The sequence below is a fragment of the Staurois parvus genome, unplaced genomic scaffold (assembly GCF_062004578.1).
Source record: "Staurois parvus isolate SC_StPar_1 unplaced genomic scaffold, SC_StPar_1.0 ptg000191l, whole genome shotgun sequence".
NCBI classification, from domain to species: domain Eukaryota; kingdom Metazoa; phylum Chordata; class Amphibia; order Anura; family Ranidae; genus Staurois; species Staurois parvus.
The window spans coordinates 7,176,230-7,192,232 of NW_028317987.1; the positions used below are offsets into that span (position 1 = coordinate 7,176,230).

The 16,003-nt window shown below is 49.3% G+C and overlaps 1 protein-coding gene across 1 annotated transcript in view; it reads left to right on the plus strand.

Annotated features, from left to right (window-relative positions):
• Positions 1-16,003, plus strand: part of LOC149461946 (uncharacterized) — a 61,822-nt gene that overhangs the window by 15,369 nt on the left and 30,450 nt on the right. The window contains exon 2 of the mRNA XM_089677760.1: positions 1,179-1,376. Within this exon, the coding sequence (XP_089533886.1) occupies positions 1,179-1,376 (198 nt within the window). The remainder of the gene's footprint in view (positions 1-1,178; positions 1,377-16,003) is intronic.

The following is a 16,003-nucleotide window of genomic DNA, read 5'->3' on the forward strand; positions in this document are numbered from 1 at the left end:
ATGGGCAATCATTACACTATGCAGCCAACACAATGATGGAGTGCCGGGGTCAGGAGTATGGAGCATAGAGCCCCTTACATTGCTGGGAAGGAGGAAGGAAACATTCCCCAGCCGGCCATGAAGAATATGTTCCATCATTGGTGTCAGAGGGAGGGAAATACTGAGGGGTCTGAGGGAAGTAGAGGAGCTGAGGGGTCTCTCAGGAGTTATTTATCATTTCTTGCTTGAAGATCTAAAACTCATCAAACCCAGTTCAGAGACCAAATAAACCAAAACAGAGAAAAGGGGATTTCTGATACGGTAGGTCAAGCGGGTTCCGGGACATCCAAGATGTAGCAAATACTAAACAGTCCTGACTAATGTCTTCCCTTGGGGGAGTAGTTCTTCAATGTCCAGCAACCCTCCTATTCCCCCCTCACATCCACATCCTATTATTGTGTGACCAATACCATCCAAATCATTCTTACTTTCATTTCCCAAAGTTATCCGTCTACAAGGAGACCTGTATAGATCACATGATGGCACCAATGAGGATGGAGGAGGACCGGAGTCACATGACTGAGAAGATACTAAACCTCACCCTGGAGATCATCTACCTGCTGACCGGAGAGGTGAGGAGGATTCTGGGAGGTCACATGACATCACTATTATCTCTATTAATAAAACACAGACCTGACCGGAGAGGTGAGGAGTATTATGGGAGGTCACATGACATCACTCTTATCTCTATTAATAATACAGAGACCTGACTGGAGAGGTGAGGAGGATTCTGGGAGGTCACATGACATCACTCTGATCTCTATTAATAAAAAACAGACCTGACCGGAGAGATGAGGAGGATTCTGGGAGGTCACATGACATCACTCTTATCTCTATTAATAATACACAGACCTGACCGGAGAGGTGAGGAGGATTCTGGGATTCTAACATGATATTCTTATTGGTTCCTCAATACAGAGATTTCCTCTTCTGAAGTCAGGTGATCATATGACCATCACAGTGCCTCCATGTGACTCCCTAAACCCTGAGAGACACAACATGCAGAAGATTCTAGAAGTCACCAAGAAGATGATGGAGCTGCTGACAGGAGAGGTGAGCGGTGCCGGGAATTCTGGGACATTCTCCAGTAACAGACAAGGGATGTGTCTGGATGGTGACTGTATCATTGTGTGTGTCAGGTTCCTATAAGGTGTCAGGGTGTCACTGTCTATTTCTCCATGGAGGAGTGGGAGTATTTAGAAGGACACAAGGATCTCTACAAGGACGTCATGATGGATGATCAGCAGACTTTCAGGAAGATTGTAAGGAAGGAATTTCCCCGGAATGAGACGATATTGAAGCTCACCCTGGAGATCCTCAGCCTGCTGACTGGAGAGGTGAGTGTAATGAAGGGGTTAAATAAATAAAAAATCCTCTTGTGCTGCCAAACCTAATATGATGAACTAAGAGTGTCTGCAAACACCAAACTGCGTTCCCACAACACTACAAAATAAATGGAGAGATAAATAGTGCTGCGCTACTCACTAAAGCTAACCATAAAGTAAACACCTGACAGAGCCCCTAACTAAGGTGATAGAAGTGCATACCTAGAGAATCACCAAACACAAGGGAAGGAAAAGATCCAGAGAGAATGTATGTCCTGCTAGGCAACACCAAATGTGAACAAATCAGTGAGTGCAACTTCAACAAATGTGCAAATAGATAGTCTGAGTAATATATATCAAGGCATAAATAATAATATATATAACAAAGCACACAAAATATAAAGATAATAAAATTCCATTAAACACACACCCGGCTGAGCCCTCAACAGAGTGACAGTCTGTGAATAAATGTCTGTAAATGCAGTACAAATCAAGATCTGTAATGCAGAAAAATCTTCATATCAGCACCACCAGAAATCTTAAACGACATAGTCGTGCGCTGGAGCGATTGTGGCGTACAACCAAATCTCAACAAGCATTCACCCGATATAAATCTGCTTTCTTCACATACAATTCCTCCCTCCATGCTGCCAAACAAGACGACTTTGTCATTCTTATTAATATCTTGTCATCCAGTCCTTGTCGTCTCTTCCCTACTTTTAACTCTCTACTTTCTCCACCTCAACCCAGTACCTCCACCTCCACCCAGTACCTTACTCACTGCTCACGAGATTGTAAATCATTTAAAAAACAAGATTGATACAATTCGTAGGGACATCTCCACTGCACAGACATCCATCCCACTTAGCATACCTTATACTAAACCTCCCTCAACACTTTCCTCTTCTGACCTCGCTACTACCGAAGAGGTCACTAAGGTTTTCTCAGAAGCCCGTCTCACTACCTGCCCCCTGGATCCTGTCTCCTCACAACAACTACGGTCACCCTCCTCCTCCATCCTATGCTCCCTCACTCACATCATCAATCTTTCCCTCTCTACTGGTGCCTTCCCCTCTAAAGCATGCACACATCACTCCCATACTTAAAAAGCCCTCCCTGGACCCCACCAACCTGAACTACTTCAGACCAATCTCCCTGCTGCCATTTACTTCTAAACTCCTCTTAGTCTACAATGGCCTGAGCTCCCACCTCACCGAAAACAACCTTCTTTACCCTTTACAGTCTGGCTTTCGCTCACTACACTCCACTGAAACTGCCCTACTAAAACTCACTAATGATTTACTAACTGCTAAAACCAATGGCCACTACTCCATACTAATCCCAACCAATGGCCACTACTCCGTACTCATCCCAACCAATGGCCACTACTCCATACTCATCCCAACCAATGACCACTACTCCATACTCTTACTACTTGACTTCTCTGCGGCTTTTGATATGGTTGACCATCCCCTCCTCTTCAGAAAACTCCACTCTCTTGGCCTCAGAGACTCCACTCTCTCCTGGTTCTCCTCCTACCTATTGCAGTGCTCCTTCAGCGTTACCTATAACGCTACCTTCTCCTCTTCATTCCCTCTTTCTGTAGTGGTCCTTCAAGGTTCTGTCCTTGGACCCCTTCTCTTCTCCCTTGGTCACTTGATAAACTCCCATGGGTTTAAGTACCATCTCTATGCTGATCGCACACAAATCTATCTTTCTACTCCTCACCTCACCCCTTCAGTCTCCTCCTCACCTCACCCCTTCAGTCTCCTCCTCACCTCACCCCTTCAGTCTCCTCTTGCATTACTATCCTACTAAGTGACATATATCTGCATGGATGTCACTCCACTTCCTCAAATTCAATCTTTCCAAAACTGAGCTCTTAGTATTCCCCCAGTCCGTGCCCCCTCCCCTGACTTCTCCATCAAGACCAATAATACAACCTTTAGTCCCTCCCCCCATGCCAGGGTGCTAGATGTAATCATAAACTCCCATCTTTCCTTTCAGCCCCAAATCCAATCACTGTCCTAATCATGTAGACTTCATCTCCACAACAAGATACGGCCGTTCCTAACCTCGGAAACCACTAAGCAACTTATTCACTCCCTTGTTATATCTCGCCTTGACTATTGTAACTCCCTCCTCAATGACCTACCTCATCGCAGGCTATCCCCTCTTCAGCCTATCATGAATGCTGCTCATCCACCTTACTAACCGTTCCGTATCTGCCAATCCCTCCACTGGCTTCCCATTGCCCAATGGATACAATTCAAAACATTAACAATAACGTACAGTATAAAGCCATTTATAACTCTGCCCCAAATTACATCACCAATCTTGTCTCCAAATATCACCAAAACCATACTCTCCACTCCTCGCAAGACCTCCTACTCTCTAGCTCCCTTGTCTCCTCCTCCCATGCTCGTCTCCAGGACTTATCCAGAGCTTCCCCCATCCTCTGGAACTCTTTACCCCAATTTATCAGACTATCGCCTACTCTGCTCACTTTTAGACGATCTATGAAAACCTATCTCTTCAGGGAAGCCTATCCTGCCCTCAGCTAATAATGAAATCTTCTACTCTTCCAACCAATCCACCCCCCACAGTTACTACCTTTTGTACCACTAGCCCCTCCCTCCTAGATTGTAAGCTCCAAGGAGCAGGGCCCTCCTTTCCCTCTTGTATTGTTGCTGTATTGTCTCTCATTATATTGTAAAGCACTGAGCAAACTGCTATATAAATCCTGTATAATAATAATAATATTTTCCACACGTGACTTGGAAGAATCCTCCGCCAGCTAGCGTGCACGCTCCCCTCCCCATTTTGACCTATAGGGAATATACATCAAATGTGCTTTAATATCAACCCGAAATCCAACCAGCTCTCCTCTGTAAGTACTTTACTGGCTCCTTCTCCAATTCCTCATCAGAAATCCATGTTCAAAAAAAATCAAAGGACATCTCATAGTGTCCTTTAATATGTCCATATTAAATGTATAAAAACCGAGTATAGAATACTCAAAATTGGGCCAGCAGACCCATACAAGCATTGGTAATAACATACACAGGGACAGGTGTACCAAGATGGCAGCCACCGTCTGACCAGAAATGATGTCACCACACTTCCTTCCTTCATGGTACATCATGAATCGTAACTTCCTCAGGGACATGGATTTCTGATGGGGAATGGGAGAAGGAGCCAATAAGGTACTTGCAGAGGAGAGCTGGTTGGATTTCAGGTTGATATTAAAGTGCATTTGACCTATATTCCCTATATGTTTTTGGGGAGGTAGTTGTTTTTTTTTTGTCTGAGTATAGATCTATGTTTGTCCCAAGCGTCTTTGAAACTATTTGCTGTTGACTGGCTCACTACCTCTGCTGGAAGTTTACTCCAAGCATCAACTACTCTGTCAGTAAAATATTACTTTCTGAGATTGGTTGTGAACTTTCCTCCAGTTAGTTGGAGGCCATTTCCTCGTGTTCTTCATTTTGTTTTCATGTTGAAAATCCTGCCCTCTTGAACCATATTCACCCCCTTAGTGTAAAGGTTTCAGTCATGTCTCCCCTTTCCCTTTTCTCCTCCAGACTGGACATGTTACGTTCCTGAAGTCTCTCCTGATATGTTCTATCCCCCCCAGACCTTTCACCATTTTTGTTCCCCGTCTCTGGACTCGTTCTATCTTATCAATATCTTTTTATAAGGTCTCCAAAACTGGACACAGTATTCTAAATGAGGTCCAACTAAAGATCTACTGTATATAGGGGAATAAGGACCCCTCTAGTGATATAAAGATCTATATAGAAGGAATCAGGACCTCCTTCCTCCTGCCGGTGACCCCTCTAGTGATATAAAGATCTATATAGGGGAATCAGGACCTCCTTCCTCCCACCGGTGGCCCCTCTAGTGATAAAAATATCTATACAGAGGAATAGGGACCTCCTTCCTCCTGCCGGTGACCCCTCTAGTGATATATAGATCTGCATAGGGGAATCGGGACCTCCTTCCTCATGTCAGTGACACCTTTAGTGATATATAGATCTTTATATGGGAATCGGGACCTCCTTCCTCATGTCAGTGACACCTCTAGTGATATAAAGATCTATATAGAGGGATCGGGACCTCCTTCCTCCTGCCGGTGACCCCTCTAGTGATATAAAGATCTATATAGAAGGAATCAGGACCTCCTTCCTCCTGCCAGTGACCCCTCTAGTGATATAAAGATCTTTATAGAGGAATCAGGACCTCCTTCCTCCTGCCGGTGACCCCTCTAGTGATATAAAGATCTTTATAGAGGAATCAGGACCTCCTTCCTCCTGCCGGTGACCCGTCTAGTGATATAAAGATTTATATAGGGGAATTGAGACCTCCTTCCTCCCGCCGTGACCCCTCTAGTGATAAAAATATCTATACAGAGGAATAGGGACCTCCTTCCTCCTGCCGGTGACCCCTCTAGTGATATAAAGATCTATATAGGGGAATCATAATCTCCTTCCTCATGCCGGTGACCCCCCTTGTGATATATAGATCTTTATAGGGGAATCATAATCTCCTTCCTCCTGCCGGTGACCCCCCTTGTGATGTAAAGATCTATATAGAGGAATCGGGACCTCCTTCCTCCTGCTGGTGACCCCTCTAGTGATATAAAGATCTATATGGAGGAGTCGGGACCTTCTTCCTGCTGCCGGTGACCCCTCTAGTGATATAAAGATCTATATAGGGGAATCGGGACCTCCTTCCTCCTGCCGGTGACCTCTCTAGTGATATAAAGATCTATATAGGGGAATCGGGACCTCCTTCCTCCCTCCTCCCACCGGTGACCCCTCTAGCGATAAAAATATCTATACAGAGGAATAGGGACCTCCTTCCTCCTGCAGGTGACTCCTCTAGTGATATAAAGATCTATATAGAGGAAACAGGACCTCCTTCCTCCCGCAGGTGACACCTCTATTGATATAAAGATCTATATAGAGGAATCGGGACCTCCTTCATCCCACCGGTGACCCCTCTAGCTATATAAAGATCTATATAGAGGAATTGGAATGTCCTTCCTCCTGCTGGTGACTCCTCTAGTGATATAAAGATCTATAAAAGGGAATCGGGACCTCCTGCCGGTGAGCCCTCTAGTGCGCTCCCCACAACCTCACTAACACCCCCTTCCCTCTCTCTGACCACAACCTGATTACCTTCTCTATCTCTTCGTCCTCCAACGTTTACCCCTCCAAATGTCACACTACTACCAGCCGTAACCTTAACCCTGCCCCCCTCCACTCTGCAGCTGATCAACTCCACAACAGCATCCTCCCCCTGTCCTGCCCCGACTTGGCTATGACTGCCTACAACAACGCGCTGTCAACAGCCCTTGACTCACTAGCGCCTTCAACCACACGCAACATCAGACCCCGACCGCTCCAGCCCTGGCAGACTGATCACACCAAAACCCTCAAACGACACAGTCGTGCCCTGGAGCGACTATGGCGCAAAACCAAATCCCAACAAGCCTTCACCCGCTACAAATCTGCCTTCCACACCTACACCTCCTCCCTCCATGCTGCCAAACAGGCCTACTTCTTGACCCTCATCAAGGCCCTCTCCTCCAATCCTCGCCGACTCTTCTCCACCTTCAACTCTCGCCACTCCCACCTCCACCCAGCATCTCACTCACTGCCCTTGAGATTGCCAATCACTTCAAAAACAAGATTGACACAATTTGCAAGGACATCGCCGCAACTCACACGCCCTCTCAACCCGTCCCCTCTCACACAGCTACCCCCTCATCCCCCCTCTCCCTCGACATAACCTGCAGAGACTTTGTCGCTGCTCAAACTCCCTCTAACCCCGTTCCCCCTCACTCAGCTACCCCCTCATCACCCCTCTCCCATGGCCCCACCACTGCTCTGACCCCCACTTCCACCCCACCCTACATTCCTCATACTGAAGCCCCCCCAACAATCAGCACCTCTGACCTTACTACCATCGAGGAATTCTCCAAGATCCTCTCTGATGCCCACCTCACCACCTGCCCCCTCGACCCTATCCTCTCACAACTCCTACGACCTCCCTCCCCCTCCATCCTACGCTTCCTCACCCACATCTTTAATCTCTCCCTCTCCTCAGGCACTTTCCCCTCCCCTCCCCTCTGAAACATGCACACATCACCCCCATACTTAAAAAGCCCTCCCTGGACCCCAATGACCCGAACAACCTCAGACCCATCTCCCTGCTCCCATTTACATCTAAACTCCTCGAGCGCCTAGTCTACACCCGCCTAAGCTCTCACCTCAACGACAACAACCTCCTCGATCCCCTACAGTCCGGCTTCCGTCCCCTACACTCCACCGAAACCGCCTTATTCAAACTCTCCAACGACCTGCTAACCGCCAAAGCTAATGGCCACTATTCAGTGCTCCTACTCCTTGACCTCTCTGCGACCTTCGACACAGTCGACCACCCCCTCTTCCTCAAAAAACTACACTCCCTCGGCCTCAGAGATTCTGCTCTCTCCTGGCTCTCATCCTACATGTCACAACGCTCTTTCAGTGTTACCTATAATGCTACCACCTCCCCCTCACTCCCCCTCTCTGTTGGGGTCCCTCAAGGCTCTGTCCTCGGCCCCTTCTCTTCTCCATCTACACCTCCTCCCTTGGCCAACTTATACACTCTCACGGCTTCAACTACCACCTCTATGCCGACGACACACAAATCTATCTCTCAACCCCCCACCTCACCCCCTCGGTCTCCGCCCGAATCACACACCTACTGAGCGACATATCAGACTGGATGTCGCTCCACTTCCTTAAACTGAACCTCTCCAAAACCGAGTTTCTTGTCTTCTCCCCAGCCCGGACCCCACCCCTCATTGACTTCTTCGTCACATCCAACAACGCCACCATCAAACCCGCCCCACAGGTCAGAGTACTTGGTGTCATTCTGGACTCCACACTATCCTTCCAGCCCCAAGTCCAACCTTTAACAAACTCATGCAGACTCCACCTCCGCAACATCGCCAAAATCTACACATTCCTAACCCCAGAAACCACTAAACAGCTCATCCACTCCCTCATCATATCCCGACTCGACTACTGCAACTCCCTCCTCACTGGCCTGCCTCGCCGCTGGCTATCCCCGCTTCAGTCCATCCTGAATACGGCTGCCAGACTCATTCACCTTTCCAACCGCTCCATTTTCGCCACCCCCCTCTGCCAATCCCTCCACTGGCCTACACTCAGTGTCCTCCACCCCCCTCTGCCAATCCCTCCACTGGCTTCCGAATGCGCAATGGATCAAATTCAAAATCCTAACACTGACGTACAAAGCCGTCCATCATACTGCCCCGTACTACATCACTGACCTAATATCCAAGTACCGCCCAACACGCACACTCCGCTCCTCACAAGACCTCCTTCTCTCTAGTTCCCTGGTCTCCTCCTCCCATGCCCGCCTCCAGGACTTCTCCAAGGTGTCACCCATCCTCTGGAACTCCCTGCCCCAACCCATTAGATTATCACCTACTCTCCTCTCCTTTAGGTGCACCCTGAAAACCCATCTCTTCAGGGAAGCCTACCCCACCCCCTGCTAACTTGCCGACCTCCTCCACTCTTCCTACCACTCCATCCCCCACAGCTATCTCCTCCTGTGCCCCTATCCCCTCCCTCCTAGATTGTAAGCTCGAAAGAGCAGGGCCCTCAATCCCCTCATGTTTTGCATTGTATTGGTATTGTTCTGTCACATGTTCTGTCCTCCTTTGTAATGTACAGCGCTGAGCGAACCATTGGCACTTTATAAATAAAGTATAATAATAATAATCTATATAGAGGAATCAGGACCTCCTTCTGTGGACCCCTCTAGTGATATAAATATCTATATAAAGGAATTGAGACCTCCTTCTTCCCACTGGTGACCCCTCTAGTGATATAAAGATCTATATAGAGGAATCAGGACCTCCTTCCTCCTGCTGGTGACCCCTCTAGTGATATAATGAAATATATAGAGGAATCGGGACCTCCTTCCTCCTTCTGTGGACCCCTCTAGTGATGCATCCTAGAAATTGTTTTGCTTTCCCCACTGCCTGGCCACATTGTTTGCTCATTTTGAAATCATCTGAAATAAGTACCCCCCAAATCCTTTTCCTCTGCAGTGCTGGCCAACACTGTACCCCAATGTTGTTCTCTCTCAAGGGATTATTTTTCCCTAGGTGCATTATTTTACATTTATAAACATTGAATTGAAATTTCCACTTTTTTGACCAATCTTCCAGCAATGGCAGATCCTGTTCCATGTTACAGACACCTCCAGGGATATCCTCCCTATTACACATCTTTGTGTCATCAGCAAAGAGACATCCCCTTACCCAACAACCCTTTAGTTCTATCCCTTACATATAGATTACATAGAACAGGACCCAGTACAGAGTCTTGGGGTACACCACTAGTGACTGGTCTCTGTTCCGAGTGAACCCCATTTACAACCACACTCTGGTATCTTTTAGCCAACTGCACATCCACTGAACCACCAAAGGGCTAAGTCCTAGCTTGTCCAACTCTTGTATTAGATCGTTATGTGGAACTGTATCACATGCCTTGCTGAAATCAAGATATTCTATGTCCACAGCACCACCCTGGTCCAAAACATTGGTAATATAGTAGTCAAAAACTCCAATCAGATGAGTCTGACATGATCTGCCCTCAGCAAAGCCATGCTGCTTTGGATCCAGCAAGTTATGTGTTTTTAGATCAATAATCCTTCCTTTCAGGAGTGATTCCATTAACTTGACTACCACCCATGTTAGACTTACTGGCCTGTAATTGCCGGCTTCTACCTTGCTGCCCTTCTTGTGGATCAGTACAATATACGCCCTCCGCCAGTCATGGGGAACTTCTCCTGTTAGGAGAGATTGATCAGTTACTGGTCCAACAACTAGACCTCGAGGTTCTCTGAGAACTCTGGGATGATCCATCAGGGCCCATTGCTTTATTAACCTCTTAGCGCCGGCTGCATGCAAATGTGTGGCCCCCTGGCATCTGGGCCTTGATGCCAAGCGGCCGCTCATTTGCGTGCAATTAAGAAAACCATATGTGTTGAGAGTGCATGCCCTGCATGCTCCCAGCACACATGTCCGGTACTCACGGAAAGGTCCGGATATCCTCTTGTTATCAGGACCTTTCCCGATCATGTGTGACAGATAATCACGGTGGTCACGTGACCCTAAAACTGTCAAGGTCCTACCTTTCCTCAGGGTTTGTGCTGCTCTATGTGCTGTCATCCATCTTAGGTATCTGCAAAGCATTGTGGTATCCTTTATGCTTTCAGGCCTCTGCGGCTCCTCCTCCAGGAGGTGGCGGCTTATCACATTTAAGCCTGCTGTCTGCAGCTGCTCATTGCATTCGTGTCCTGTCTGTTGCATTGCAACAAGCTCCTGTTAGTTTCTCATTGCTCTCCTGGATACCAACTCGGTTTTGGCGATCATCCTTCCTGGCTTCTGAACCCGGCTCTGGCGATCATCCTTCCTGGCTTCTGACCCCGGCTCTGGTGATCATCCTTCCTGGCTTCTGACCCCGGCTCTGGCGACCATTCTTCCTGGCTACTGTCCTACCCAGTCATCCACTGTTGCTGTTGGACTTGCATAGACTCTGTCTTGTTTTTGTACAATAAACCTACCTTTAATTGCACCTCATGTGTCTGGCTCCTCGCTCCCTGACACTACACGAATGCCATGAATCCTGACGTTGCAGGTACGCTCTTGTTCCCTATGTTGGTTGCCAGACTTGATCAGCAGGATCGCTTGTTGGATCAGTTTGCTCAGGCATTGCAAACCCTGCTTGCACGCACAGCGCACCTTGCTCCTGGTGCTATTAGGCTGGTTTTCACTCCTGTGGTTGCTTCCGATGTCGCTCTGGTTGTTGCACCTACCTCCGCATCTGCTGCCGCACCTGCGGTGCCCAGAGGCATGACTGGTTCAGCCCCCCTTCCACAGCGCTTGGGGGGTGAGCCGAGTCAGTGTCGGGGTTTCCTTAACCAAGTGGGCATATATTTTGAATTGATACCCCATGCTTTTCCTACGGAGAGGTCAAAGGTGGGCTTCCTAATCTCACTACTGGTTTTGTTGCCTCCTTCCGTACGGTATTCGATGTGCCTGCTCGCTCCGCCTCTGCTGCTAAGCTGCTCATGTCCATGCATCAGGGTTCATGAACCGTTGCCGAGTACGCCATAGAATTTCGTACCCTGGTGGCAGAGGTGGGTTGGAACAATGAGGCTCTGGTGGCTGCTTTCTCTCATGGTCTCTCAGATGCGTTGAAGGACAAGATTGCAGCCAAAGAACTGCCTGTGGAGCTAGAGGCACTTCCTTGCTAATCCTGATTGACACCAGGCTCAGAGAGAGGCCTTCATGTAAGGAGCATCTGCGGAGGCCTCCTATCCAATTGGCGCCTACGTTTTCTGTTTCATCCGTTCCTCCCTCTCCTCCCACGCCTCCTGGGGATGGCTTGTCTGGCGGTGAGCCCATGCAGCTGGGGTTTGCCCGCTTTTCCGAGAGGGGCGGGCCGCTCGGCGTCGGGAGGGTCGCTGCCTGTACTGTGGTCTCGGTGGGCATTTTCGGCAGTCCTGTCCAGTCCGTCTGGGAAACGCTCGCACCTGAGATCCTGTCGGGGGAAGATCTTCGGTGGAGTTTTCTCATCCCCAGTTTCCCGTAAGGATAAACCGCTAATCACCGTTGTCCTCTCTTGGGCGGAAGGCTTGGTGACGGCCCAGGCGTTGGTAGACTCTGGGGCTGGCGGGTTGTTTATGGACAGTTTGTTTGCTGCCCAGTACTCCATTCCTCTGCAAGCTCGAGTTACTCCATTGGTCCTCGAGGCAATAGATGGCAGGTCCCTGCAACCGTCGCAGGTTACCCACGAGACCCTGCCGGTTGAAGTAGTTATTGGGGCTGTTCACAGGTAGTTGGCCTGTTTCCAGGTAATTTCTTCCCCGCACTACTCCGTAGTTTTGGGCTATCCCTGGCTTCAGAAGCACAATCTGACCTTTGATTGGTGGTGCCAAGATTCTCTCATGGTCGCCACAGTGTGGGGCCGGTTGCATCCGCAGACCTGTTAAGGTGTTGTGTGCCTCCTCAGACTCTGTGTTGCCCACTGAATATGGGGAGTACCTGGACGTGTTTGACAAGGTGCGCTCCGGTGCTCTGCCTCTTCATCGTCCATACTATTGTGCCATAACCTTACAACCCGGTGCCACTCCTCCGCATGGCAGGGTGTATCCTCTTTTGGTTGCGGAGAATCAGGTCATGGAGGAGTACGTTGCGGATGCGCTTTCCTGGGGGCACATTCGCAAGTCTACTTTTCCAGCAGGAGCTGGCTTTTTCTTCATGAAAAAGAAGGGCGGTGAGTTGAAGCATTGCATTGATTTTAGGGGCCTCAATCGAATCATGATTAAGAATGCTTACCCAATTCCATTGATTACCGAGTTGTTTGACCGCCTCAAGGGAGCAACGGTCTTTACTAAACTCGAACTTAGGGCTGTGTACAACCTCGTACGGATCGAGGAGGGTGACGAGTGGAAGACCGCGTTCAACACCAGAACCGGTCACTATGAATCCCTGGTTATGCCCTTCAGGTTGTGTAACGCGCCCGCAGTCTTTCAGGAGTTCATTAATGATGTCTTTCGTGACTTGTTGCAGCAATGCGTGGTGGTTTACTTGGATGACATCCTGGTTTACTCTGCGTCTATGGAGTCTCACATCCAGGATGTTAAGCGGGTGCTGCAATGGTTACGTGAGAATGAGCTTTTCTGTAAGCTCAAGAAGTGTGAATTTCACAGATCCCAGGTTGCCTTTTTGGGCTAAATCATTTCTGCTGTGGGTTTTTCCATGGACCCTCAGAAGGTTTCGTCGGTTCTGCAGTGGCCTCGTCCCAGTGGTCTTTGGTCCATTCAGCACTTTTTGGGATTCGCCAACTATTATCGGAAATTTATCAGGAAATTCTCCACGCTGGCCAAGCCTCTCTCAGATATGACCAACAAGGGCAGTAATCCTCACAAGTGGTCACCCGAGGCCATTTTAGCTTTCGAAGCTCTGAAATCCGCCTTCGCTTTGGCTCCGATACTGTCTCACCCCAATCCTGGGTTGCCTTTTGTCCTCGAGGTTGATGCATCTGGGACTGGAGTAGGCGCCCTCTTGTCTCAGCATCGGTCACCCAATGGACCCCTACTTCCCTGTGGGTTCTACTCCAGGAAGCTTCCCTCCGCAGAATGCAACTACCAGATTGGAAACAGGGAGTTGTTGGCCATTATTCAGGCTCTCAAGGAATGGAGGCACCTGATCGAGGGTTCTGTGGTTCTGGTTCTCATTCTCACTGACCACAAGAACCTGACGTATCTCTCAGAGGCTAAGAGGTTGATGCCCCGTCAGGCCAGATGGGCTCTGTTCTTGTCGCGCTTTAACTATGTGGTCTCCTATTTGCCTTGCTCCAAGAATGTCAAGGCTGATGCCTTGTCGTGGCAATACTCTGAGCTATCCAGGGAGGACTCTGAGCCTACCTCGGTCATACCTCCGGACCAGATCCTGGCTGCCATTCTTACCAACTAGACTTCTCCCCTTGGGGAGCAGATTTTGGCGGCTAAAACTGATGCTCTTCCTGAGAGACCGACTGGCAGATGTTTCATACCTGAGGGATTGCATACCCACTTGCTGTGTACCTACCATAATTCCAAGACTGCCAGTCATCCAGGTAGGAACCAGTTGTCCTGGGTCGTTTCTCGGTTATTCTGGTGGCCATCTCTCCATTCTGACATTGCCTCATATGTAGCGGCATGTTCGGTCTGTGCCCAGAATAAATCTCCTCGGCATCTTCCATTGGGCCTTCTGCAACCCATTCCCAATGGGGAGAGTCCCTGGTCACACCTGGGCATGGATTTTATTGTGGACCTCCCTGCGTCTCAAGGCCATACGGTCATTCTTATGGTCATTGATTGTTTTTCCAAGATGTGCCATTGTGTTCCGTTCAAAAAATTGCCAACTGCGCAAGAACTGGTTACGGTTTTCACCAGGGAGATCTTTTGCTTGCATGGGTTGCCCAAGGTGATTGTCTCGGACCACGGGAGTCAGTTTGTGTCCAGGTTCTGGCGCGCCTTCTGCTCCCAGTTGGGTATCGAGCTCTCCTTCTCTTCGGCCTACCACCCGCAGTCCAATGGGGCTGTGGAGCGTTCCAACCAGGCCCTGGAACAATTCCTTCGCTGCTATATATCAGACCATCAAGACAATTGGGTCGATCTCCTGCCATGGGCAGAGTTTGCGAGGAACTCGGCTGTCAACTCCTCCTCTGGGATGTCTCCCTTCATGGCCAACTATGAGTTCCAACCCGCTGTATTGCCTGAGTTGTTCTCGCCACAGCACATTCCGGCTGTGGATAACCATCTTGCTGCCCTGCGTTCCTCATGGGGGCAGATCCAGAGGTCCTTGAAGGACTCAGCACAGCGCCAGAAGCTCCAGGCTGATCGTAGATGGTTGCCCGCTCCTTCATACCAGGTCGGAGATTGGGTGTGGTTGTCCACTCGTAACCTCAATCTTCAGGTGCCTGCACCGAAACTGGCTCCCCGTTATGTTGGTCCTTTCTGCATCCTCCGCAGGGTGTACCCGGTTGCCTATGCCCTTGCTCTTCCTCCTGGGATGCGTATCTCCAATGTCTTCCACGTATCCCTGTTGAAGCCTCTGGTCTGTAATCTCTTTACTGCCTCTCCGCCTCGGCCTCATCCTATCCAGGTTGACGGTCATGAGGAGTATGAGGTGAGCAGCATCCTGGATTCTCGGTTGGTCCGCGGTCGGGTGCAGTTCCTGGTCCATTGGCGTGGTTATGGTCCCAAGGTGCGTTCCTGGGTTCCTTCCATGGATGTTCATGCTCCTGCCCTCCTCCACTCTTTTCACGCCCGCTTTCCCCAGAAGCCTTATGTTGAGCCACGGAGGGGGAGGGGTCCTTGAGGAGGAGGTACTATCAAGGTCCTACCTTTCCTCAGGGTTTGTGCTGCTCCGTGTGCTGGCATCCATCTTAGGTGTCTGCAAAGCATTGTGGGATCCTTAATGCTTTCAGGCCTCTGTGGCTCCTCCTCCAGGAGGTGGTGGCTTATCACATTTAAGCCTGATGTCTGCAGCTGCTCATTGCATTCGTGTCCTGTTTGTTGCATTGCAACAAGCTCCTGTTAGTTTCTCATTGCTCTCTTGGATACCGACTCGGTTTTGGCAAGACTCCTTCCTGGCTTCTGACCCCGGCTCTGGCGATCATCCTTACTGGCTGCTGACCCCAGCTCTGGTGATCATCCTTCCTGGCTTCTGAACCCCGGCTCTGGCGATCATCCTTCCTGGCTTCTGACCCCGGCTCTGGCGACCATTTTTCCTGGCTACTGTCCTACCCAGTCATCTGCTGTTGCTGTTGGACTTGCATAGACTATGTCTTGTTTTTGTACAATAAACCTACCTTTAATTGTACCTCGTGTGTCTGGCTCCTCGCTCCCTGACAAAAACCCCATCCTCCTCCCGGCTTCTGAAACCCTCAAAGGGCAAGGAGACGCCGGCGCCAAGGGGTTAAGCTTTAATCGAGCAACTTCCTCTGCCACCTCTGTCTCCAGAAAACCTAAAAATGATCCATCATTACTGGAACCAA